Source organism: Eleutherodactylus coqui, unplaced genomic scaffold (assembly GCF_035609145.1).
Source record: "Eleutherodactylus coqui strain aEleCoq1 unplaced genomic scaffold, aEleCoq1.hap1 HAP1_SCAFFOLD_28, whole genome shotgun sequence".
Classification (NCBI taxonomy): Eukaryota; Metazoa; Chordata; class Amphibia; order Anura; family Eleutherodactylidae; genus Eleutherodactylus; species Eleutherodactylus coqui.
Window position 1 is genome coordinate 1,341,718 of NW_027101783.1, and position 26,174 is coordinate 1,367,891.

Below are 26,174 nucleotides of genomic sequence, written 5' to 3' on the forward strand. Positions count from 1 at the left end.
CGACGCATTTCGGCTTATGCTAAGCCTTCCTCAAGCATATGGGACATGTCACAACCTACCTCTATTTATAGTAAGCATACAAATGAGAAGAGGCAGTCTTTCTGTCCCAACCCTAAGGACCGGCTCAGTTGCGGTGAGTCCCTATACGCATCAGCCCTTTCTGCTTTCCCATTATACCACTGGAGCGACGCTTCTGATTTATATTGTTTTATTTACTCTAGAACTGACTACTTTTTTGTACATCACACGGATATACCTCTTATCCACTCATCTTCCATTGACCCAATAACTTTCTGGCCACGCTATGCTTTATGCTTCACTGACTACACCTCTGAATCTCCCAAATGCCTGGAATGCCACTTAAATGAATCCCTCATCCAGAACATTCCAACTCTTGGAGAGATCAAGTCAGAACTGTCGCATTATTTTCAGAAGAACTCTCTGACCAACACATCCCCTTTAACAGTATGGATCGCTCATAAGGGCGTAGTCAGGAGTCCTTAATGAGAGGCTAATATTTACACACACTTTCTGAATAAACCTGTCTGCTCCTTATATTGCATCTCTATAGGGATCCTAGATTCTTTAAAATGTCTGTCTGTCATCACCTCTCACATTTAGTTGCAACAATGTTTCCTTTTCCCATGTGGACAGGTGGCAACTGGATAGGGATATAAAACTAGCTGTGTCAATTTCCATCAGATAACTTTTTGTAAGGAGTTTTTTCTTAAATCGACATATATAGTGATATCCAGGAAATTGACAAGTCCCTATTGCAACAAGGGAAGTCACTGACATTGATATGTTTAAAAAATTAAACATAGCTACCTTTCCATATGAAAGTGACATCCTCAATAAATCTCCTCCAGAGGACCAGGCCCAAACTAGAGTCACTAACCAACGAGATGGTGGATCTTTCCCACTTATACAGGTTGGCATAACTAGGGATGGACCTGGTCCCCATGGCTGTACCCCATAATTGCAAGTAAAAAACATCTTCATATAGAACATAGATGTAATTTAAAATAAAGTTAATACACGTCACAATAAAGTCCACCAGCTCCTCACAGTACTTTCCTTGATTTCATAAAAATTGCTTCACTGCTTTGCATCCCCAATTTTAATCAATAACAATGTATAAGAATGCCAAATCCAATGTCCAAATTAGAAAATCCTTTTTCCATTCAATTTCCCCCAAAATGTGTAAAATATGGCTTGCACAACTCAGATAAGCCGGAAGGTTCTTCATAAAATTTTGTAAATGTTTATTCACAAACTCAGATAAAACTGGAAGCGAGTCAATCCAGAAATGATTGGCCTGCCAGGAGGATGGGGCAAAGATTTATGTATTTTGGGGAGGTAATAAAAAATAGATAAGTGTGGGCTCTTTAAGAATGAAGGCCTGCTTTTTTTTTTTTTTATTAAGGAACCCCTTATTCTTACACAGTCTTACGAGAACTTCCAATTCTCTCAAAAAACGATCAGTCAGATTTAAAAGCGATTTTTTTCATCACTAAATAAATGTAAGGATTCTACATGGTAGCCCTCTTTACTGAAAATGACGATAGCCCCCTCAACCCCTTTATCGGCTGGTCTAGTTACCATCTTTTACTTTTTGTAAAGTTGAAAGAGTTTGCTGTTCCTCAGGTGTCAAATTTTGACGCATATATTTATTACATTTTTCTTAAACTTCCGAATGTCTGTAATCACTAAATTTTGAAATAGGTAAAATGTCTCCGAATATTCGTTAAGGGGATTCAATGACAATTATATATTAACCCCAGTAGGTTTATAACTTCCTTGCCTCTTCTACAGATTCTTTTAAGCATTTTTGTTTTCACATTTGTTTTTATTAAAGCTAACCTCCACATAAGCCATTTTATACCAATAGAAGGACTGAAGTCGTTCAGTGGTGTTGAGGGGGCAAATTTTAACCTTCTACACAATAAGGCCTCCTCTGCACAAGAAAGGGTATAAACACTCAAACTATCTCTCTTACAATCCGGTTATTCAACTTTTTTTGTTGTTCATTCTTTTTAATGGGATTTGCGCCCCTTTCTTTCCCTGCTTGGCTTTTTTTGACTCAAAAAGATCCTTCTTAATAGTCTTCACTTTTTTAGTAACTCCCCCATTTAATTTCTTTATTTTCTCTCTACCAGTCTGCTTAGTAGTAGCATTATCCATATAGTTCCCATTACCACTCCTACCCTGCTCTCTCCATCTATCCCATTCAGTGCTCTTCTCCTTCGCCTCCACCATCATCAACATTCACCCCATTATATTTCAAGTTACACAATCACCAGCAGCTGCCATATTACTATAGAAAATGGGAATAAATTCTTCATGGTAAGGTTGTTCAGACGTGCATATCTATTACTGAACTTCATCTCTTAAGTTTGAGAGGAACCAATTTCCTCAACAATGTCTATCTTTCTCTTGTATTCCACCCCTGTGAATAACCTGGGATATCATGTCTTTTATCTCTAGTATTCATGTCCTTATTAAACACATCAGAAGTACAACCGTCTTCACTCAACGAGACCCCAGAGATTTCATAAAGGGTAAATTTGCAGGTCTAATCCCCACCATCACCACTCAATTTATCAATCGCATAGACATCAGAATCACGGCCTAGGTTCTGATACATATCGGTATCACTGCATTTTACTTCATATGGACATCATCTTCTAAACGTCCTAATGTTTTTCTTTGATACTAGGAGAAAGCAATTTTATTTCTTCATTCTCCTCATACGGTTTCAACTTGTCGAACAAAGCTATAACTGACTTAATCATCTCAACCAAAAGTCATATGATGTTTTTCAATAATAAAGCGTAGCATCCTTTTAGGGAAGCCCACAAACATCTCATCCCACTCTCTCAAAATGTTTGGATCCCCCATATCCAGCTAGTGGCTTATAAACAGTTAATCCTTTGGGAGTGATACCAAACTCCAAATATTTCTCGAATGAAGCAATTTCCCATAAATCATTCAATTCTCAAGTTAATCATTTCTCCCAATCGCCTTAAATCTTCCCTAGCCTGATTCAGGTAGAAAGAATTGTTTTTATTCGGACATTCAAACATAAAAAAACAACTTTTTGAATATTCCTTAAGTGACCCTTTATAGTCCATCCATAATTTGAAAGTAGCCATAAAGAAATACAAAGCCCACAAGAAAATTCAAACTTAAGTATCCAAATAAAGTTAAGGCTACAGGAAACCAAATGGTAGAAAATCAAACCTAAAATTACAAGAAATTCATGGGCATCTGCGCCAAGACAAGCAGCAATATATGCTTATATATGTACATATATAACCCCGATGCAGCAACTCAATACTGGCTTCTTTTTTACCACTAACCTATGAATGTTCATAGTTGAAAAAAAGCGATATACCAGCAGATCTTGGCATGGATACCCATGAATTCATTGTGAAAATTTGTTTAACTTCCCCGTTGTTGTACTATTGGGTCAGTTGGTTTATTGTGGAACATTGTTGCTGAGATACCAGACGTGCCACACGATGCTCGGCTCTAGGATCAACCACAATTGGCCTTCAACTGTGTGATCCTTTCTTGGATGTCTGTCTATGGCTCAACCAGCCTTGGTACACCGTTGTTTGGGAACAGCAAAAAAGTGCAACGGTTTCAAAAATACTGGCACCACACATCCGAGCACCAACAATTGGCCCATGGTCAAAGTCAATGAAGTCACGATGTTTACCATTGACTGCCAAATGTTGCCTTCTTCAGAAGAGGTCATCACATGGCACCTCGTTACTCATCACAAGATATCACTCACCAGTTGGCCCTAATGAAGTGGTCGTTGAATGTATTTACTGGTAGTATTTTATTTCAGGGAGAATTATCTTTAATGCAGAAATTCAGAAACATTTCTGGTAATTCGAAGGACGTTCCCTTAGACATCCAGCAAATTATTTCTTTAAAGGAGGACTACCGCTACTAATAATGTTTGATTCTAAAATATTCTATTTAGCATCGAGATTTCCCAGGATATGAAGAATGACATTAGCGCACGGTTAGTACTGTGACACTGCAGTGAGAAGGTTACATTGCTGGCGGATTAGGGGATCACGGTATTATGTACACACACTTGAAGTTTTCTTAAAATGAATGTCATTATTATCCATTATTCCCCATATAATGTAATAAATGTGACACTGAAGCTATGAAATCGTATTATTTCAAATATGACCTCCATTTACCATAAGCAGTGTTCTACAGGACAGCAAATTGCTTCCTTTTTCTAGGCCCATGATGTTCACTGTCATTCTGATTACTTTCACTATGGGTAGAATCAGCATAAAAAATAATATAAAATTACAATAAAAGCAGAATGGACTTGTGATTACTGAATAATAGAATAGCATTATAGATACAAAAAGAACCAGACGGACTCCATAGTGATGATTTACACTGTGCCTACAAATTAAATTCTCTATGGTATCTCCAAATTGCCATGCCACAGCCGACGTGTACCCGATCTAAGTAACATACAAATAATACAGCATAGCTACAGAACTCAATCATTACACAGGGTGGGAAACGGAAAAGTAGCCCGCCTCTGATAATAATGTGACAGGAAGAACGAGCAAGTGGATTTACCAAAGATTTATGGATTTACCCATGTTACAACAGATGCTGGAGGCCCTTGTTGACTTCTATGCAAATCGTAACATTACAACCAACGAACAGAGACCGTGTCCCATAAAACATCCCCAAATCACAACAGAACCTGTGCCGTAATGAACTGTTGGACAACACGCTCAGGCAAAAGGGGTTCCCCAGGCATCCAACACACCCAGGTACGTCTACTTGATTTGAAGTTGGCGCAGCGTGGATTGTAACTCTGCAGAATGTTCTTCTATTGCTCACCTGTCCAATGACAACGCTCCTTGCAACATTGTAGACAGGCCGATGCATTGCACTTCATGATGGATGGCTTGAGTGCAGCAGCAAAACCAGTATATCCAGTAGTGTGTAGTTCCCGTCACAAGCTATGGATGACGCCTCCAGTCTGCATCTTGCGAAGCGTGGTTTTAGGACAAATGTCATGCTAATAAGACACGATCCATTCTACTGATAGGGGCGTCCAAACACTTTTGGCAAAATAGCGTATATAGTAAACATGTGGTAGAAAAGGAATAAAATGCAAAAAAAAAAATAATATTGACTTAAATGTTCTACTTATTCATCAACCTCACTGTCAGAAAGTTTTTTCTAATATCTACCCAGTTCCCCTGAAAATAAGACTTATCCCGAAAATAAGTCCCACCCCAATTTTTCAGGATTTTTGGGGAGGCTTGAAATATATGTCCTACCCTGAAAATAAGCCCCTAGCTGCATTACATTTTTAAAAAGGTAATACATTACCTAGCAGGCTCGGTCCACATCCCTCTCGCTGAACTCCAGAGCTCCAGCATTCTTCCTGCAGTCCTCGTCCGCCAACAGAAGATTGCTTCCTGGTTACAGGATTCATAAAATCCCACCTCCAGGAAGCGATGGATCTGATTGGCTGAGCAGCACTCAAAAACCAATGCGATGGCTGTGATTGGTTCATCTAGCAATGCATTGATTGGTTCTCGAGCGCTGCTCAGCCAATCACAGCTATCGCGTTGTGGAGTTGGGATTTAAGAATTGGCCAATCAATGCTTCGGCTAGGGGACGTGAATCGAGCCTGCTGGGAAGTAGAATACGACATCCCCCGAAAATAAGGCCTAGTGCCTCTTGAGGCAAAAATGAATACAAGACAGGGTCCTATTTTCAGGGAAACACAGTAATCTGTCTCTCCTCCCTTTCAGTTTCATCCCATTGCTTCTAATCTTTTCTTGTGCAAATGAGAATAGGGCTGACCCCGCTGCACTGTGACAACCCTTCAGATATATGTAGACCGCTATTAAGTCTCCTCTCAATTAGCAATAGCAAAAATAAGCAATAGCAAACACTAAGTATAAACAGTCAAAATGTTACTGAAAGAAATAAAGCAAACCCTATCCTAATCCCACAGAAACCCTTTAAACAGGACATAAGACGAGGGCCAAAAAGATTTAACAAACTCCATCTCCTGCCCTGAAAAGTACATTTGACTTCGCCATATTCTTTCTACGGAGGGCGGAGAGGTGGTATCCACTAATCCCCTCTTTTTAGCTAAAGTTGGCCAGTGCAGACTGCAATCCCTCAATCGTATTAGATTGTCAACAGATCCAACAGAAAACACCAGGATTTGCTGCCAAAAATGTGTACAAACATCTTTTCAAGAATATTAAAAAAATGCAAACAATGAAACAAAGAGTTGCACAAACGTTCGGTGCGGCAAACTGGTGTTAGTGGTAGTTCGCAGCTCGGCATCACTTAGTGTAATCCCTCCATTACTAAGCATCTCCCATAAGAGCCGGATGCTTTATTGTTTCCCACAGAAAGTGGGTTAGTGTCTTTACGTGGGAATTCAGCAGCTGTCAACCTCTGAGTCTGTGCTGGGAAGATATGAACTTGGAGCGAAGACTACGAATCACAAAACGGAATGTCAAGAAAACAAAAGCTGATACACCAAACTTCACTGGCAACATGCGCCTCTGCTGCGGGGAAGGAGATAAAAGGCTGCATGCACTGAATTCCCCAAAAGTACAGGGGGTTCTGGAACAGCAAAGACAGGGGGGGTTCTGGGAAATCAAGGCGCTTGGCATGAAAGACAATTACAAGATGTTGTCTGCTGTTCTGGCTGACGGAGGAGGAGGATCTACTTTGAGTCACAGTCATATTTGTTCCTCCGACTCACTGGCTTCTGTTGAGGAAAATGACTTTTAGTTATTACTGGCACCATGTAATCATACGGCAGGAAATTACTTGTAAATGAGTAATGAAAAGAGCCATGTCTAGATATGGGAAGGCGTATATCAAACTTAAGCAGCCGCCGGCTCTCCAGACGTTGTGGGACTGCAACACTCATGAGACGGCTCGCAGCTCCGAAAAGGACTAATATGGAAGAACAAACTTTCTGAAGTGTACAACAGTAAATAGGAGATAGACAGATAGCTCCTTCTTCACACGTCGTTACATCCCGAGGATTTAATCATCTCCCGTCAGTGCTGTCCCATCAGAGCTGAACTTTATGTATCTCTCTATCTAAATAACAGCAGCATCTAGAATTCCAAAAACACTCTAAAGAATGTGATACTGTTGTCAGTTTTTGCATTGTCCCCATGCTTTGGCATGACTGCATTTTTCCCATGCTGTTGTAAGCCAACTTCAGACTCACTCAATGGGCCAGGCAGAACGAAACTGACTGCTACTGCCATGTCCAGCCTAATCGCATCATCTGCAGGCGACCCCGGTGTCATGTCTGACCAGGATGTACCGAAAGCGGTCCCCCGAACAGTTCCCCGGCTGTTTACACAGTGCAACAGAGAACATAAACCACCACAGTAACGTGTGGAATAACAGATGGAGAGGGGAACTTTCCCTATGTGACTCAGAATAAGAGACCGTACCTGCATATAGCGGATGTCCCGTCCTAAAAAGAATGCACCCAACCTATGTTCCTTGGCAACTCACTGTCCCTACCTGGGACAGACGTAAACAACTAAGTAAAGCCCCATTTACACGCAATGATTATCGCTAAAAATTTGCACAAATGATGTATTTTGAGCGATAATCGTTGCGCGTAAATGCTACCATCGTTTACTTTTCGGCCGAACGATGATTTTTAGTTGATCTTAAAATCCATTGTTCGGTCGGAGAGCTGTTAGCAGGGACCGCACACTGTGTTTCTCCACGGGAGCGCTGATAGCATTGTATTCAGCTGCAGTCCCACGGCAGGACAAAAGAGTTGTATGCAGAGAACAGACCACCTACTGTTCTCTGCATACAGCGCACAAAGGCTCATCTACATGCAAATGAAGCTAATAAGCTACCAATGGACATTAGTGCCCATTAGCCGCTTATGCAAAATGATTGCTGACTGTCAATCATCCTATCTTTTGAACATTCATCTTTGCGTGTAAATGGGGCTTAAGAATACAACTACCACCAGTAACCACAGTACTTAGCCTGAGATGAGCAGGAAAAACCAAGATCCAGCTCTGATTCAAACTATCAGATGAAGACTGAGAATAATCTGCACAGGTCCATAGCCAAGACAGGAATAAAGGCCCTCCCTAATTATTAAGCAGGTGCAACAGATAGCAGAACACTGCGATAAACACTCCCACCAATGCTAGAGAAAGCTGAGAGGGAAATCCAAAACAGCATCAGCATAAACCAGACCTCCGTGAACAAAAACCAAAGCCTGGCACAATACTCAGCTTCAAGAGTTCCTACATGTGATATGAGACAGACAGGGCTAATATGGGAGAAGAGATAGTGACATATCTTTATGCTTTAATCCCTTAAGGCCTACTTTGGCCTTAACCCTTTCCAATCCAATTTTGGATTCAGGGTTTCCTAAAAAGCTCTCTCTTTTTGCTGTTATACAATGGTGCCATCTGCTGGCTAAAGCCAGTGTGTGTGCGCCAGAGAGGTTTCGACAGCGGAATGGCTGGCAATGGACAGTAAGAATACCCTCTCGGACGTCTTCTGATATTGGAGCTGTACAAGCTTCAATCAGCATGTAGGAAGATGTCAGACAGTGGATTGGAAAGGGTTAAAGGGAATATTCCCCCAAGTTTTTGCAGCCCTCACTGAGAGCACCATAAGGTAGCGACAGGTACACAGATTACAGTGATATGTCTGCTGTGTAGATCTGTGCAGTAGTTTTGGAGAAACTTACATTTTATTAGTAGCAACCAGACACACAATTAGCCCTGCCTCCAGCCAATAATTGGCAGCTCTCACTATGAACAGAAATAGGCATTTAATCATTGGCTGGAGGGTGTATCTAGCCTGCAGCTCATCAATAAGCAGAACTACTTAGAGTTTCTCCAAAACTACAGCACAGATCTACACAGCAGACATATCACTGTAATCAGTGTGCCTGTCAGTATGCCGGTCTTAGAGAGGGGTGCAAAAAGATGGTGACAGAGTTTCGAAAAGGATGCAAAAAGTTTTGGAGGATTTTCATCTCCACTTTTCAAAAGCCATAATCCCCCCCCCCCTCCCCCCCTCATCAACATGGCCATATGAGGGCTTGTTTTTTTCATTGTGAGCTTTAGTTTTAAATTGTGACCATTTGGGCATATATACAGCTATTTTGATCACTTTTATTGTGTTTTTTGGAAATAGAAATAAACAAGATTAGCATTCTAGCTGTTTTTTTTTTCAGTTTTTTACCATGCAGGGTAAATAGGGTGTTGAGTTTATTGTACAGGTCGTTACAGATTCTGCTATAGCAAGCATGTGTGGGTTTTGTTTTGTTTTTTCTAAATAGAGAAAAGTAGGCAAAAAACTTTTTTCCTATTACTTTTCATTTACATTTTTACACATTTTTTGTGTGTCTGCAGGAGACTTGAACCCGCAATCGTATGATCACTATGATAATATATTGCGGTTTGTCTGTACTGCATTGTATCATCGATAGCGATCATATGCCATGGCAGACACAGACACCAGGCAATGGCAAACTATCGGCTTTTTCGCAGTGACATTGCGATAGGCCAATGGCATCACAGAGGGAACACACTCCCTCAGTGAAGCCTTTACATACTGCGATCAACATAGATTGCTACATATAAAGGATAAAACAGCAGGAACCAGTGTTCTCACAAATCCCTACTGTTGCAGTGAGAGGTTGGCTGTCAGTCTCAGACTCCTGCCGCTGCAGATAGCACGGGCTCAGTTTAAGCTCTGCAGCCAGGACGTAAACATGCGTCCTATAGGGTTAAGGTTGTGTTCACATGTAACAGATTTGATGCAAATTTTACGCAGCGTCAAATATGCACTAAAGTCTGTCGAATTGCGCATCAAAAACTGCACCATTGGTGTGGATTTTGATACGGCTGTATCTAGTCTCTAGTAATCATACTCTCTGCAGATACTGCAGCTAAACTGTAATCACAGACCACAGCACTGACCTAATGGAGATAAGTTAAAAGGGTTGTAACAGGATCACTAGTTATCCCTTATCCATAGGGCAGAGGAGAATTGTGGGGGTGTCACTAAGACCTCAACGATCCGGAGAACGAGGGTCCTGTGTTTCCTGTCCTTTTCACTGCGAGGTTTCTGTCCTTTTCACTGTGAGCTTACTGCACCCCCTGCAGTGAGGAGGAGAATGAACAGAGCACTGCTTGCACCAGTGCACTAATGCTCCATGCATTTGCAATGGGACTGCCAGAGATAGCCAAGCTGCAAGTACTCAGGTATTTTCATCAGTCCCATTGCAATGAATAGAGTGCCGTCATAGTGACAGGCAGAGGAGGACATGGGACCCCTATTCTTGAGATCAGTGGGGGGCTCAGCAGTGAGACTCCCACAGATCATACAGCTAACCCCTATCCTGTGGGTAGGGGATAACTTGTGATCCTAGTACAGCCCCTATAAAAAGCTTCACATCAGCAAGATATAAATAGCATGTAATCTCCCTGTGGTACTGTTGTATAATGTCGCCACCGGAAGTTAGGGGTGGAGACATAATACAGCTAGGTTGACATGCCGAGTGACACCCCCAGCCTGTGAATGGCTCTCCCTGCTGCTCTCTTGCCTCTGAAGTGTCGGCCTTTCCACACTGCCCTCTCGGCTCTGAAGTGCCATGCACAGCTCGATCAGGCGGCCGCCACCAACACTGTCCTCGCCCCTGCTGTTGCTCCGCAGACCGCTATGGGACAGCCCGTGCCACGCTCTCCGCAGCTACAGTGGATGCAACCTGCTGACGGCTACTCTGCTCCCCTGCCTGCACTCCCTTCACCAGCTGTCACAGGCACCGCTGCTGAGAGCACAATGGGGAGCCAAGTAGCCGTCAGTGGCCATATCCCCCCACGCTCCCTTCACCAGCTGTCAGAAGTGCTGATGCCGTCAGGCAGCGAAAAACACTCCCAGGGGAGTGGACTATCCGCGAACGTCCGAATCTCGGTGATACAGCAGGGGGGAATCCAGTGTGGTCAGCAGCAGGGTGATCTCGCCACTACAGCAGTGGAGAAGAACAGTGTTGCCGACGGCAGGGTGGGATGATGAACTGCACGGCACATCACAGCCGACAGGGCAGCGGGGGACAGCCAATCAGAAAATGGGGGCATCAACACAGCTGTATTATGCTTCCACCCCTAACTTTTGGTGGTGACATAATACAACAGTACCTCTCCCCGCTAGGTACAGACCTACATACCACTTTTGGGCTCAGGAGTGGAGAGTTGCTTTAAAGGAAACCTATCATTATGAAAACGCTGAACAATCTACTGGCATCGCAGAAGAGTAGCTGGATATATGATTTTGTGTACATAAAGATTCATTGATTAAAATCCCTGCTCATTCTGGGCTTAAATGTCCAGTGGGTGGTGTCAGTCAATGACTGACAGCCTTCCCTATAGGAGTAAGAATACAGAGATTGAAGTAAGTCACTAATTAAGATATCCACTGGATTTCAAGTGCAAAAGAAGTAGGGATATAATTGAATAAAATACAATTCATACTGAATCTTTTCCCATGACACTGTCCATCACTTTGCTCATCTCCTCCTGTTCTCTAATACGTCGTTGGCAGATCAGACTGCTCGTTCAAAGTGACAGGTTCACTTTTAGAAGAAAAAAAATCTAGTCTACTGCACTTATTAGTAAATGTCAGCTACTTGATTTTCATACTTACTGCATGAATAATCAACATGCAGATAGAATGATTAGGACTGACTGCACAGGTAACTTTCTAACTTTCCAGTTTAGATTTTTCTATTCATTCAAGTTTAATGATACAGGTCAGAGTCACTTCCTATCAGCATGGATCATGAGATTATTTTAGCAATCTGGCATTTTTATCACATCTGGCTTCAGAATTGAATATTATATATAGCTCATTTTACTAAAAATTGTATTTCTGTAGGTCAACACAACATTTCAGTATTGGGTGAACTCAAAGTTTTAGCTTTAGCTTTAAATCAATGTAAAACATAGGATTCACTCCAGGCGTTCAATGTACAGTCATATAGAGATAGTTGTCAATCACTGATAGCTCCGCCCATTGGACTGTTCAGCTAAGAATGAGCAAAGGTTTAAATGAATAAAATGCAAGTTATACTGAATCTTTCCCCATAAACTATATATCAATCTAGTCGGCTCCTCCTGCTCTATAACATGATGCCTGCAGTTTGGACAGCTTGTTCAAGCTGACAGATTCCCTTTAAGTATCCTTCTGTTACTGCCGAGGACATCCTGAGCACTAAGGGTAAACAAGAGCATCTTGACCTGTACAACTAGCATCTCCAGTGAGGTGTTGGACATTACAATACTCTCGAAGACTGAACCAATCAATTTTTTAAAGAAAATGACCAATCCAGACACTAGACTTCCTTCTCCACTCCAATTACGACTTTCCTGATCCACCAAGTTAGCCTTCCCAGTTACTTAAGAAAATGTATAAAAAGGTTTTTAATCACTTACCAACCACTAAGTAATACACAGAAGTGCTGCTGCCATTCACTAATAAACTTGCTGCATCAACATGCAATGCGCAGTAACAGAATATATAAGTGTATGCGGAAGGGGGTAGCGCTTACTTTCTCAAGGACACTTGTATGCCCATGTACCCACTTGAAGAATCTTAAAAACAGTAAAAGTACAAACAGAATCCTTAAAGTGAACCTTTCATCAGGTTTTCATAATGCAAGCTTTAATGATCGCCCTCCTTTGCCCACAAAGCGAAGAACACTTTTTCGGTTAACCGCTGTTTAAAAAAATAAAATAAAAAAATAAATATTGAAAGAAAAAAAGCAAATAAATAAATAAATAAACTTAATATAGTAGCATATTGTTTAGTAGTATGCGTCCAATATGTTCTCAGTTTTCAATTTTTTGGGGTGGTTATTTTTTTTAGGCAGCATTACGTTATTTCGTCTGTTTCACCTTAGCTGTTTTGTTTTTTTTTTGGGGGGGGGGGCTTATATGTAGTTCATTATAAAAAAGAAAAAAATGTTCTAAAATGGCGCATAGGAGGTTTAGTGCAGGTCAGGCATACACATTGCTTTGTTCTAGCAGTTCTGGTATCGATACTGAAAATGCATTGGAGACAGAAATACAGAAATAAATTCTAGCAGTGACAACTCTACTCCTACCGCTAGCCCTACGGGGGCTGAACCACTTGTTTAGTCATTAGGGCCGAGTTGTGCAATGTCCCCCACAATGGGGGGGGGGGGGGGGAAATTCAGCAGTTTCATTTGCTTCCCCTCCCTCATACCCCAATTTGTAGGTGTAAATGCGAATGTTGCTAATTTTTGCACCTTTGAAAGATATATATATATATATATAAAAAGCAAAAGCCCTTACTGATTGACTCACCACTAATTCTCTAACTTCCCAGTATCATACAAACTAGAGATGAGCAAGCACCCAAATGCTCGGGTCCGCGTTATTCGAGTCGAGCTTTTCGTAAAATTTGTATGTGGGACACCGGGTCCCGAGCTTTTTTTTTTTTTCTTGGTTCATCTCCATCTCTCTCTGTCTCTCTCTCCCTTCCCCTCTCCCTCCCAACATCTATGCCAGATCATTTATTGCAGAACACCCCACCTCTATCTATTCAAGACTATGGACCTCCACAAGAGTTCCAGAAATAAAAAAATAAAAAATAGTGAATCTTGTTTTTAATAGGTTTAGTTAAAAACATCCTCCATCCGCTCATAATGGTCTACCAGTGCAGTGCCTGTGACCCCTGTATTTGCGGCAGTTATACCCCTAACCCACTTTGAAACGGTAACAAGTTTCTTCTATTTTACAATGAAAAAAGTATTGGTACCGTGTTAGCCAGTAGAGCAAAATGTGATTGTTCCCTGCAAGAGAAACCACGTAATCTTGTAGATATGATACCTTTTAATGGCTAACAAAAATACATGATGTTAGTGCGAGTTTCGAACCAATGCAGGGCTCTTCTACAGGCTTAAATAAAATAGATCCAAAGAGGCATGCATAAGTATGTGTGTATAAATATACATGCCTCTTCGGATCTATTCCATTTAAGCCCGAAGAAGAACCCTGTGTTGGTTCGGGAGCTCGCATTAACATCATGTATTTTTGTTAGCCATTAAAAGGTATCATATCTACAAGATTACCTGGTTTCTATTACTTTCACATTCACATTCTTCAATTTTAGTAAGAATTCTTAATTTCCCCCCAAAGAGATGACCCTTCTTATGATCACTTAAATATAACGGAGGCCCCTAATTTCTCTGAAAAGAATCCTTTCGAAATTTATATTTATACGCCTGAGAAAAATCTGTCAGTTGACGAATCCTTGATAAGCTTCAAGGGCCGGCTTGCTTTCCAGCAGTTCATCCCATCCCATCCCATCCCATCCAAAGACATCAGATACAACATTAAATTATATAAGGTGTGCGATTTTTTTTTTTATATATGAAGGCAGGGACCACCACCGTTTTCCCCTAGATTACCCAGACAATATTGGCATTAATGGAATTGTTTGGGAGCTGATTGTTTGGGAACGTTCGATTTGTGCACCTGTTCACGAGCTTTTACGCCCCAGATGGTAATGTATATCGGCCGGCCGTGAAAATGGCAGCCGATATACGCTCGTGGGAATGAAGCCGAAATGGGGTCTAAGAGTGCTACACCCAAGCAACCACGTATATCGCATTTTCTATTCTCGCCCGTGAAAAAGGATGAGAATAGGGCTTACGCAGAAATATTTTCACATGGACTTTCAGTCTGTGTGGAAAAAAAACACTGATATGGACAATCTCAGACTATTACAGGGTAATGGAATACACAGACCGCACGCACCCCGATTATACACCCATGTGAATAAGCCCAAACAGTTGGCACGATGAAACTTTCCAGTCTTTTACTTCTGTACTTTTTCTCCAGATTGTTTATTTTAAATTTTAGAAGAAATAAAAAATTCTTGGTTTGACGATATTCGGAGTGGATTTTCAAGCTCTAGTAAAAACACAGATGAGATCTGAAACCAAATTTCCAATAGACAAAGAAGAGCTCTAAGAACTGCATTTATGCTCATCTGCCAAATTGTTCTTTACATTTTTGTCTATTTCTCCTGAATAGACCATTATGATTATTGCTCTCAGAACGCATTCGCGCCACCTGATTGTAATAAGGCCTCATTAGCTGCAAACCACAACTTCTTTCACAAGAAAATAAGAGCATTCAGACTTTCATTAGTGGGAATTTTTTAAAACGGGGCTGAGGGAAATGAAAGCAATGTGATGTTTGCACATAAGAGACCCTGTGATCATCTGTCAGGAGTTCCTAATGTTACAGTCTGATAGAGATGCAGCCGCACAACCCCTGGCACGTCGGCACTGTAGCGGCGGCCATCACTCCATGGCAAGACTCTTTGTACGAAGCTGCTTGAAAGACAATACGCGATTAATGGTCTCATCTGGATAAAGGAAAGTCATTAAGATAGTCTATTAGAAGGAAATCTTGGGTTATCTTCTTAGATCTCTGATTAATGGATATTAGAATGATGAACTGTGAAAATAACTATTCATGAATTGCACAGATTGAAAAGTTTAGGTACATTTGAGAAGTTCCAACATCATTGTCTAGCAGTGGTGCCCAAGCGGTTGCCCACTGCTCCGAGGGTAATGCCATCAGCTTTGATTGGAAACCGGTTTCTGATTTCTATATGGACTATGCCTGTCACCTTCATAACAACACTGTGGATGTCACTTTAAGGCCGGGCTCATAAGACCATATGGTGATACGCTGTGTAAAAAAAAAAACCACTCATTCTACCAGTGCATAGAAACGTGTATCCCTGCGCATTGTCGCATTTATTGCCTGCACATGAACAGCGTATTATACGCACACGGTCATGCACTGACTTCTTTTTAATTCCCTTTTCCAAGCAACATGCATAAAAAAAAGCCGTAAATATGCAATGTAATTGTGTATGTATTGAGTTCCGAACACACCCATAGAAAACGTTAGGCAGGTACTTGCATAATAAGTGGTAAAATAGAACATGCTGTGTTCTTTTAAACGTGTGTAAAATACACAATAGATGTACGCCGCAAGTGTGAATGGAAAAATAAAAGTCAATGTCATAGAATCATAATAGTGTGCATGCATTTGTCTATGTAATGTCAGTCTTCTGTGCTCCATGACTGATGTGTATTGCATAGCTGCAGCACTGAAAGAGTTAATTGTCTGGTATATGAGCTGACTGTCTGGAAAATTTATCTGTTTGTTTGTCATGTGACCTTGTGATATATATGTGGATGCAAGGTGCATAAGAGAGGAGAGTTGAGTCCTGTTGAGTTCTATTCTAGATCTGCAAGAGGACCACACTGGCACCTTCAGCCTGTGTGACCCAAAATGGAAGAGGCTGAAAGAAATCTACAGCCTGCCTTGGACTTGCTGTACCCAGGAGATGTGAAAGTACCCTCTCAATGCTAAGAGAAAGAGAGAATGAGCAGCGTACCTTTGCCTAAATTTGAGTGTTGACCGGTAGAGAGTTAGAGAAGAGTGTTGCCGGGATCAGGACCTACAGATAACAGGACTGTGGTTTATTCTGACTTTCCGTGAATCCTTCCTGTCACACCGTCTTGAGTTTTTGCCCTGTTTTACTGCTGGCATGTATTGTTAGATTGTAATCACGTTATTTTCAAGTAAACGAGCTTCACCGACCGTTCCCGATTTGGCTCAGAAAGTTAAATCCCTATGTGTGGACTATTTATTACCAACAACTGGATTCACCGCAGAGGATGGAACAATGGCATCACGCGTGACACAAAGGACTAAGGTAATCCATTAATGAGTTACCCTGTTTAATAGCCTGCTCTTGGACCCTTGGATGTGTCAACGATTACCCTCCAGGTGGGAGACAGAAGAGCCACCATGACAGGGCCCAAACTCTACCCCGCTGTCTCCTAGGATGGGTCCGCTCCTCTGACGCTGCATGGGAAACCATCCCAAATCTGAAATTACATGTAGATAGTCATAGACATGACCATGTGTACTATTGTGATCATATCTCATGGGTCAATAGTTAGAAATAGTTAGAATCATAGAGTTGGAAGGGACCTCCAGGGTCATTGGGTACAACCCACTGCTCAGTGCAGGATTCACTAAATCATCCCAGACAGACATTTGTCCAGCCTTTGTTTGAACACTTCCATTGAAGGAGAAGTCACCACCTTCCGTGGTAACCTGCTCCACTCATTCATCTCCCAAAGGGCTCTTTCACACGAGCATATATCGGCGCAGTTTTCACGGCCGGCCGATATACACTACGATCTGATGCATTGGATTCCAATGCATCAGATCACAGGGCCGTATTCTCGCAGTGTAAAAGCGCCCCGCCGGGCTGAAAAAAAATAGTCCTGGAACTATCTTTCCATCCGGAATACATCGGCCGCTGCATGGGCTCTTATGGGAGCCAATAAGAGCAGCCAGAGAAGGGAGGTGGGACTCCTTTAGCGGGACTGCTAAACTCCCTCCCTCTTCTCTCCTTCCCTTTTAGCTCTTTGCAATGGAAGGGTGTGGGACGGGGACTGAGCTAGGGCCTGCCCCCTTCCATTTGCTGGCTGCGGACAAAGGGCGGGGAGGGGGCGGTTGCTTACCTCCGGAGGGAAGGAAAGAGGAGGTGAGCCGGCGAAGGGGAGGGAAAGGAAGGCAACGGCATTGCGGCCTCGGCGTATATATGCGCTGGTACCTGTGCCGTCTGAACAGGCGCACAAGCTTTAGATTTATGTGCCCATTCACGTGTTTTTACGGCGCCAGCAGACGCACGTAGAAATACCTACGGCCATGGGAAAGAGCCCTCACTGTCAGAAAGTTGTTTTTTTTATATCTAATTTGCATCTCCCCCCCTTTCAGTTTCATCCCAGTGCTCTTAGTCTTTCCTTGTGCAAATGAGAATAGGGCTGATCGCTCTACACTGTGACAGTCCTTCAGATATTTGTAGACCGCTATTAAGTCTCCTCTCAGCCTTCTTTTTTGCAAGCTAAACATTCCCAGATCCTTTAACTGCTCTTCATAGGACATGCTTTGCAGACCGCTCACCATCTTGGTAACTCTTCTCTGAACTTGCTCCAGTTTGTCTATGTCTTTTTTAAAGTGCGGTGCCCAGAAGAGTAGAGGGGGATAATTAGCTCATGTGATCCAGACTCTATGCTTCTCTTAATACAACCCAGAATAGTGTTTGCCTTTTTGGCTGCAGCATCACATTGTTGACTCATGTTCAGTCTAAGATCTATTAGTAAACCCAAGTCTTTTCCACATCTGCTGCTGCTTAGCCCAATTCCTCTCATTCTGTATGTGCCATTTTCATTTTTGTTGCCCAGATGTAGGACTTTGCATTTCTCATTGTTAAATATCATTCTGTTAGTTGCTGCCCACTGTTCAAGCTTTTTTAGATCTTATTGAATAATCTCTCTCTCTTCCCTAGTGTTAGCTATCCCTCCCAGCTTTGTGTCGTCGGCAAAATGGATCAGCTTCCCATCAATTCCCTCCTTCAGATCATTTATAAAAATGTTGAAGATCACTGGGTCTCGCAGAGGCCCACACAGAAATGTCACTCCCGGCGCCCCGGCTCTGCTGTGTGCATGCACCGGCTGGCCGGCAGCCAGAACATCACAGAGCCGCGGGAGAAGATGAGAGCCGCACTGGTCCCTGCAGGGGATCCGACCCGGCCGTTTGCAGGCGGCCATATTCGGTAATTTCTTTTAATAAGTATGGTATGAGATACTTTGTCAAATGCTTTACTTAAGTCAAGATATACTATATCCACCGCATTTCCCTGATCAACCCAGGGAACCTTTCTGCAATTCAAATGTACTTTCTTGGAAACCATTCATCACAAATCATGCATCAGTAATACGCAATTCAAATACGTTTGCGTGTGACCGCCCTAAAGGGTACCTTTCTGTAACAGAAAACCCACTACAAATCCACAGTGCCGAAATCCGCACATAAATGGCGTGCATTTTGCCAAGTACATTGTTGCAGATCTGCTGTGGGTTTTAACCCTTGCATGTTAAGCCACTCGTTGAATAGCGTTTGCAGATTCAGGAGCCGCAGAGTTTTTCAAAAATCATGCAGATTTGATAAGGACATTTTCCACTCCATGTAAGGCTAATTTCACGCGGGCCGATACCGCACTCGCCAATGTGCGATTACCCGCAGACCCGAGGCGTTTTGGTATCAAAAATGTCTCGCATTACTTCGGGGAAGTAGCGATCCTCCAATGCGGCTGACAGACGATTTTCGAGCGCGTTGTAAACGCTCCCCATCACAATGACGGAGTGCAATAAAAAGCGCTGTAAAACTCTGCGATGTGCATTCAAAAGGGCTGCTCAAAATCACCGTAAAAATGGCGCGATCTTAAAAGACGTTTTCTGAACGCATGTGTGGGAGTGGCCTTATTGTATTCTGCAAAGTACCGGTAACGAGGGCATTTATTGTTTGCATATTTAAGCGCACTCGGTTATCTTGTCGCCTTTACGCCAGACTCACTTGCCATTTTTCTTATCCAACACAACTGACCCTGAGACGAGCCTCCGAGGTACACGCCAACATAATCATACACCGCTACTAGGATTTTATAATTAGTACTGTTAGGCATCTGTCACACTGGTGTATTTGCGCACCAAAATTTTGCGCGCGCAATACGCAGAAAATAGAACCCACTCATTTCAATGGCTTCGTTCACAAGCACGTATCTTGAGTATCCAATTGCGTCGTGCAAAATAATGCATCACCCCCTCTCAATGAGGAATTCGCGATGAAACCCGCATCATTTGGTGCGGGTTTGGAGGCAGGCATTTCTTGGCTGATCTTCAGCAGAATGCCCGCTGCAGACACTCCACTGGTAATCAGCCCCGGGTGGACTCAGCCTAAGGCCCAATGCACATGGGTGTGTTTGCATTGCGGAATACGGAGCAGGCGTCCGCCTCCGGATTCTGAAGCAAATCCTGTCCATAGACATGCTATGCAAAATCGCTTTTCCGTGTCCACGATCGTGAATTGTGATTTTCCGCTCGCAGTGGGAAAATCGCAGCATGTTCTATTTTCAGCGCGGATTCCACACAGGCAGCTACGATTGACACCGAACAGGTACATGGGAGTCACAGGCAGGGCACAGGGTCGAATCCCGCACGCGGAAACCAGCCCGGTCATGTGCATTCGGCCTAAGAGCAACAATATAGCTGCCTCCGCTATATGCCTACCATGATGGTCTCTGTCCAAAGACATGGGCATAGACTGATATATATTCTAAAGGGCCCGTTTACAAGAAAAAATACGGGGCGTACAAAAACTGCAAATACGGGCATGTAAATAACCACGAGCCGTGTCCTGACCCCACCCGACTCCGCTAAGCATCCTTGTGAAAGAATCGGGACCCAGTCTACATAATGCCGATACACATCATGAATATCTTAAAGGGGTAGTCCATCTAGTAAAGTGTTGGCACATTGCCAGGATATGCCATCACTTTGGCGGTGTCCGACCTCTTCACTGCCACTTCCTGTCAGCCCTACAGCCGCACGTCAATAGAGTGAATGTGACTACCGGCTGCCAGAAAACAGCTCTGTGCACACCGACCGGCAAGAGCTGCCATGAGGCACCGCAGATCTTAGGGCTTAGACACATGAACCTGTCTCGTTATACGGTCGTGATAATTGCGGACAAAACTAAACCACCAATTTCAATTGATTTAGTTTTCACTCTCAGGATTCTCGGCTGTTAATTGTACAAGTGAGAAAAGATAGGACTTGCCCCGGTAGTATTAACTACGGATCTATGTTCCCGCGTTTGTTTTCAAACTCCTGCGCTATGGCGCAGAGTTTAAACGGCCGGCGAGGAAAAAATAAAAACCTTGTTCATGCGCAACTATGCTCCATAGTCCGTTGCTTGGGACTCCAACCGATCAGCTAAGCAGGCGCATGCTGTTAGCACCACAATAACACAGAGGACGAAGCGGAAGCCTCTGCGCCGACCTCCGTGTAGTGGCCGGCACTTGTAACTGCAGGCATGGCGCTCATTGATTTCCCGAGCGGTGGACCGCAGCCGATCAACTATTCATGACCTATCCTGATGATAGGTCAGAAATAGTATTTCACTTGAAAACCCCTTTAATTGGAAATGTGCTTTAATTTATTCCATAATTTAATTTTTAACGTAATTATTGTTTTTAGCCCTTTTTCTCCTCCTTTCATCCCTCTCTCACATACGTTATAGAGGGCTACAGCCCGTCATCTTAGACACCAATTCAACCCTTCATTCTTACAGACGGGGGAAACCGTCACGGCCGCTACATACAGCGGTGGCCAAAAAATATGGGGGATGCACTGTTATGTTATATCGGCCCAGGAATAAAACAATCGGTCATGCCGCAGCAGAATGTACTTACTATACTTGTGTTCACACATTATTTTAAGGAAGTCTATGCAAATATGAACCTATTATATGAGCTGACCCCATAAGAGGAGCAGGCAGGAATACCCCCTGTCCCACAGCAAGCACAGCTACAATTTATATCCAATAACCCAAATTATAGCACAAACTTACCAACTATCAAAGGAGTATTCAAGTGTCCCTCTGCCACAAGAGGCCGAGTTCAATATAACTTCCCTGTCCCCAGTGCCGAGTGCTGAAGTTACATGTTCTGCTGATACATTCGGACTCCTAGAAAATGGCTGACTCGAGCTCTAAGCACGTCATGCCGAAGACACTTTCCTGCCCCATAAGTCACCATATATATCTCTCCCTCTAATAAATTCACTTCAGAACAGACTACGTTTCCTTCCTGAAACAGAAGACCTAAGTGACAGCCAGCGGGGGGGGGGATCTCATACAGTCACGTGTTACCATAATGACAACGTGGGGTGGACAATAATAGCTGTTCACAGGTCAAAGAGAGGACATTTATTTATGTTTTTTAATGTCAAAACAAGAGATGAAAAACGATTATTTTTGTTAAAGAGCGCTACTCTTTATCTTTATTCCCCCTATTATAAGGTGGTACGGTCCAAAGACTCAAAGTTCAAAAACACAGTCCTGATATGAAACTGCAAGGAAAACCATGTCGCCCGTAGCAACCAATCACAGCACAGCTTTCATTTTTTAACTACTGGGAGAAATGAAAGTCGCATTATGATTGGTTGCTATTGGCAACGCAGACAGTTTCATCTCCAGCTCCAGGCAGTTGCTTGTTAGACTGTTCTAGCCATATATACTAAAATCCAATCGTAATATTCCATAAAGGAACATTTATCGTTTATTAAGATATTGCTTTAGTAATGAGTTTTTACTAATGGTAGTGGTCCACCACCCTGTTTACATCCAGCCACATCTCTTTACTGGTCTATGGCTTTCATTCCAGCATTACCTTCTATGTGAATCTAGTGCAGGATTATATCCTGTATGTAGGGTTCCAACCAGACAGAAATTCCTGCGCAGTTCGTAGAAATGGGGGATTTTTGATGTGTCCGTGACTTTTTTCAGGTGCTTTCACACTGGCGACAATCGCACATGCGACAGCGCTACAAATCGCGTGTATGTGAAGCCCATGCTTTCCAATTGGTTGCTTCCCATTAGCGATGTTTTGTACGCTGCTACATTGCGAGAAAAAAATAGTGTCATGCTCTATACAGCTGCAATTTGCGCTGTTTTGTAGCCCATGTTTCCCTATGGAGCCTTCCTTTGTGTTGCGTCGCATAAAATCGCGGTTGTCGTGTGGTGCGATGCAACTTTTACAGTAGTAAGTCCTACTGTTTGTTAATAAAATAAACCCTATCTGCACAAAAAAACCAATACATTACCTAACAGGCACTGTTCGATCCACCGCACTTCTCGGGCAGTTCGGTGGCACTTATTTGTAGCCTTCAGCCACCTCTTTCTGGTCAGGGGGTTCAAAAATCCCGCCTCCAGGAAGCGCTGGCTCTGATTTGTTCTCGAGTGCCACAGCTCAGCCAATCACTGCAGCGCTCGATGAACCAATCACAAGCATCACATTGAATAGCTGTGATTGGTTCATTAAGCGCTGCAGTGATTGGCTGAGCCACGGAGCTCGATGAACCAATCAGAGCCATCGCTTCCTGGAGGCGGGATTTATGAAGCCCCTGACCAGGAAGGGCTGGCTAAAGACTACAAACAAGTGCTGCGGAGTGGACAGCGCATGTTAGGTAATGTATTGGGGTTTTTTTTATGCAGAAAGGGTTTATTTTGGGGTAAAACAGTAAGACTTCCTACTGTAAAAGTTGCATCGCACCGCACAAAAACCGCAATTTTATGCGATGCAACACAAAGGAAGGCTTCATAGTTAAACATGGGCTATAAAACATCGCAAATCGTGCCAATATTAAGAAAGCCGCAATTTTTTTTTAATGCAATGTTGCAGTCTACAAAACATCGCTAATGGGAAGGAACCAATTGGAAAGCACGGGCTTCACATATATGCGATCTGTAGCGCTGTCACATCTTGAAAAAATCGCGTGATTTTGTCGCCCTTGTGAAAACAGCCTAAAGTAACTTTTAGGCCGCATATCCACGGGCAAATCAGATTCCACATGCAGATTTCCGCAGCAGGAGACCCGCGGAAACCATTTGCAGGATGTAATGGTTTTTCCATGCGTATGTACTGCGGATCATCCACGCATCATCCACCTCCCTGCCTTTTCCCCACCTCCCTACTTGATTTTAACCCTTTCCAATCCAATTTGTATCCTGGTTTTCCTAGGGAGCTTACTCTTTTTCTGCCGTTATACAACGGCGCTATATGCTGGCTAAAGCCAGTACTGCATGATGCCAAAGATTCCCTATGGGGACTTTGAATTGTCGATCTTACGCGCGGGTGACCTGTGCGGATTCCGTGTATTAGGTGTTATATTTTTTATACTGTTTTTGGACAACCTTTACACCTGAGTGAATAAATAATCATTTTTTTATGCTATGATGATCATAAAGTGTCATAAAGACTAATATTCTTTGATGTAGTGTATGCCTCTGTTTACTTTGTGGACATTTTACTGCACATTGTTGCAAAATTTTAAATCGCATTCCATAGCTAAAATTCCGCAGCCATTCTGCTGTGTGTGAACGCATCCTAAAAGGGCATATGGACGGGGGTCGCTGGTACGAGACAACCCTTTTAGGGTGGTTTCACATATATATTGTTAGGAAAAATGCCATGTTTATCCAGTGGTTTTGGCTGTGTTTTTTTAACCCTTTCCAATCCAATTTGTATCCTGGTTTTCCTAGGGGGCTTACTCTTTTTCTGCCGTTATACAACTGTGCTATCTGCTGGCTAAAGCCAGTACTGCATGAGGTGACACGTTGGATAGGCTCCGACAGCAGAGAGGCTGGCAATATACAGTAAGAGAACCCCGACGGGGGTCTTCCAACATCAGAGCTGTACAGCCTTAAATCATATTGTCTTGAGATGTCAGACAGTGGATTGGAAAGGGTTAAGGCAAAAACGCTGCGGCTGGATGTTAGCTGAAGGTCAACAGTGTGAAAGTAACCCAAGAGTAATGGTATAAAAGCACATCATTCCTTTATACACTCACAAAGCGACAGAAAAATACAATTTCTAATAATGAATTCTTCTTTAACAAATGTCCTTGAATCGATAATCATAATTCCAGATATGTTGCCGTTATTCTTCGCTCGTGTACTGAGTGTCCTTTTCAAGGACCATTTTCTTTGCAATAGAACATAATGCATAAAAGAATTTTCTATGCTTCTGCAGCTGTAGATACATGAATGTGTACAAGATGTAAACTATCATTCGCTTTTGAATTATGATTGCATGCTGACGAGGCGAAGTAACCGATGATCAAGTGCTAGAGATGTTGCTATATAAACTATGCAATAATAAGGCGCTTCAGAGGAGCTTGGAAACATCACTTGAGTGTTTTTCATTGTTTTTTTCTCCAAAGCATTGAATAATAATCAGGCATACCTAATCGATAAGCCTGCGGTGCCCATTGAGTATCACCTAAATTAAGTGATTACTCCCATAACAAGGAGTTATGAAACACATCACAAACAGTGCTTTTTTAAGTGTTTCTCTTTACTTTTGATTAATTTTTGTGGGGGTCCAGGGCATTTCCCCTCTCTAAATGTAGCCCACTCTAGGTGTGGCTTTTACGTTCAAGAACCTTTATTGAAAAACAAGGAGCGCATGTTAGAGAAGGCTATACAAAACCATTACATAGTATACAATAGGCAAGAATAGGCTCCCATAAAGCCAATAGGATGTATGAACAAGAACAATCGAAAGAATCGGGAATGATGAAAACGAGTAGACAACTAGAAGTGACCAACAAACAGACACAGGAGGAAGGGGTATGAGAGGGGAAGGAACAAAAGAAAAAAGGAGGGGGAGACTACTAATCACAGGAGCTAAACACTCCACAAAGGGAGTGGACCGTGTGATCGTGAAACACACCTGCCACACACCATAGTACCTGTTGCCAGTGTCGGAATCCTCTGCGATGAGCTCCTCCACAGGTTGCAACTCCTCAAATGTTTTAAACCACTCTTTGCTAGATGGAGATTTAGGCGATTTCCAATGATGTGGTATAACAAGGCGTGCAGTCTGAAGAAAAAACATAGCAAGTGCTTTATCTGGTGTGAGATCTTTCCTGAAATCATGGCCAGCACTGCTATTTCTAATGTCCAATGGGAGGAGGAACTGCACAGTTTATTGTATAGCCCATTAATAGACTCCTAAATGGGTCAAATTTTGGGAACACTTGCCGAATATGAGCCATGCTACTAATCCCCAAAAGTCTGGAATTCCTTCAAAATATTTGGAAAGCCTACAATCAGATTGGAGCAAAATAAAAGGGGCCATCTTATATTCATGAGGCCCTATTCTTGCCCCCGCTATGGAAGTGTTGGTACGTGTGGCTCTTACCAGGAACTCCATAACCAGAATATACAGAAGGGGAGTTAAGAAGCATCCCATTCTTCAGAGGGAAAGGTCGTGACGGATTCCAGTTGACCCGAACCTGTGCCGTAGGAGCAAAATAGAGAGCCGTTATAAATGAGATCCAAATGGGTCCCAGCCCCATATAAGCCAGTGGCACTTGCAGAAAA

At 42.7% G+C, this 26,174-nt stretch overlaps 1 protein-coding gene across 2 annotated transcripts in view; it reads right to left on the reverse strand.

The window, feature by feature from the left end:
• LOC136591282 (carboxypeptidase Q-like) overlaps positions 1-21,687 on the reverse strand; it is a 405,344-nt gene extending 383,657 nt beyond the window's left edge. Inside the window, exon 1 of one of the 2 annotated variants that reach the window (XM_066588501.1) lies at positions 21,639-21,687. Coding sequence is in view for 1 of the 2 variants with exons in the window: in XM_066588500.1 (XP_066444597.1) it covers positions 4,897-4,954 (58 nt within the window). In the remaining variant the exon portion in view is untranslated. Of the gene's footprint in view, positions 1-4,896; positions 4,964-21,638 lie in introns of those variants that run through there. The other variant, XM_066588500.1, reaches the window with a different exon arrangement.
• Between the last annotated feature and the right edge of the window lie 4,487 nt (positions 21,688-26,174).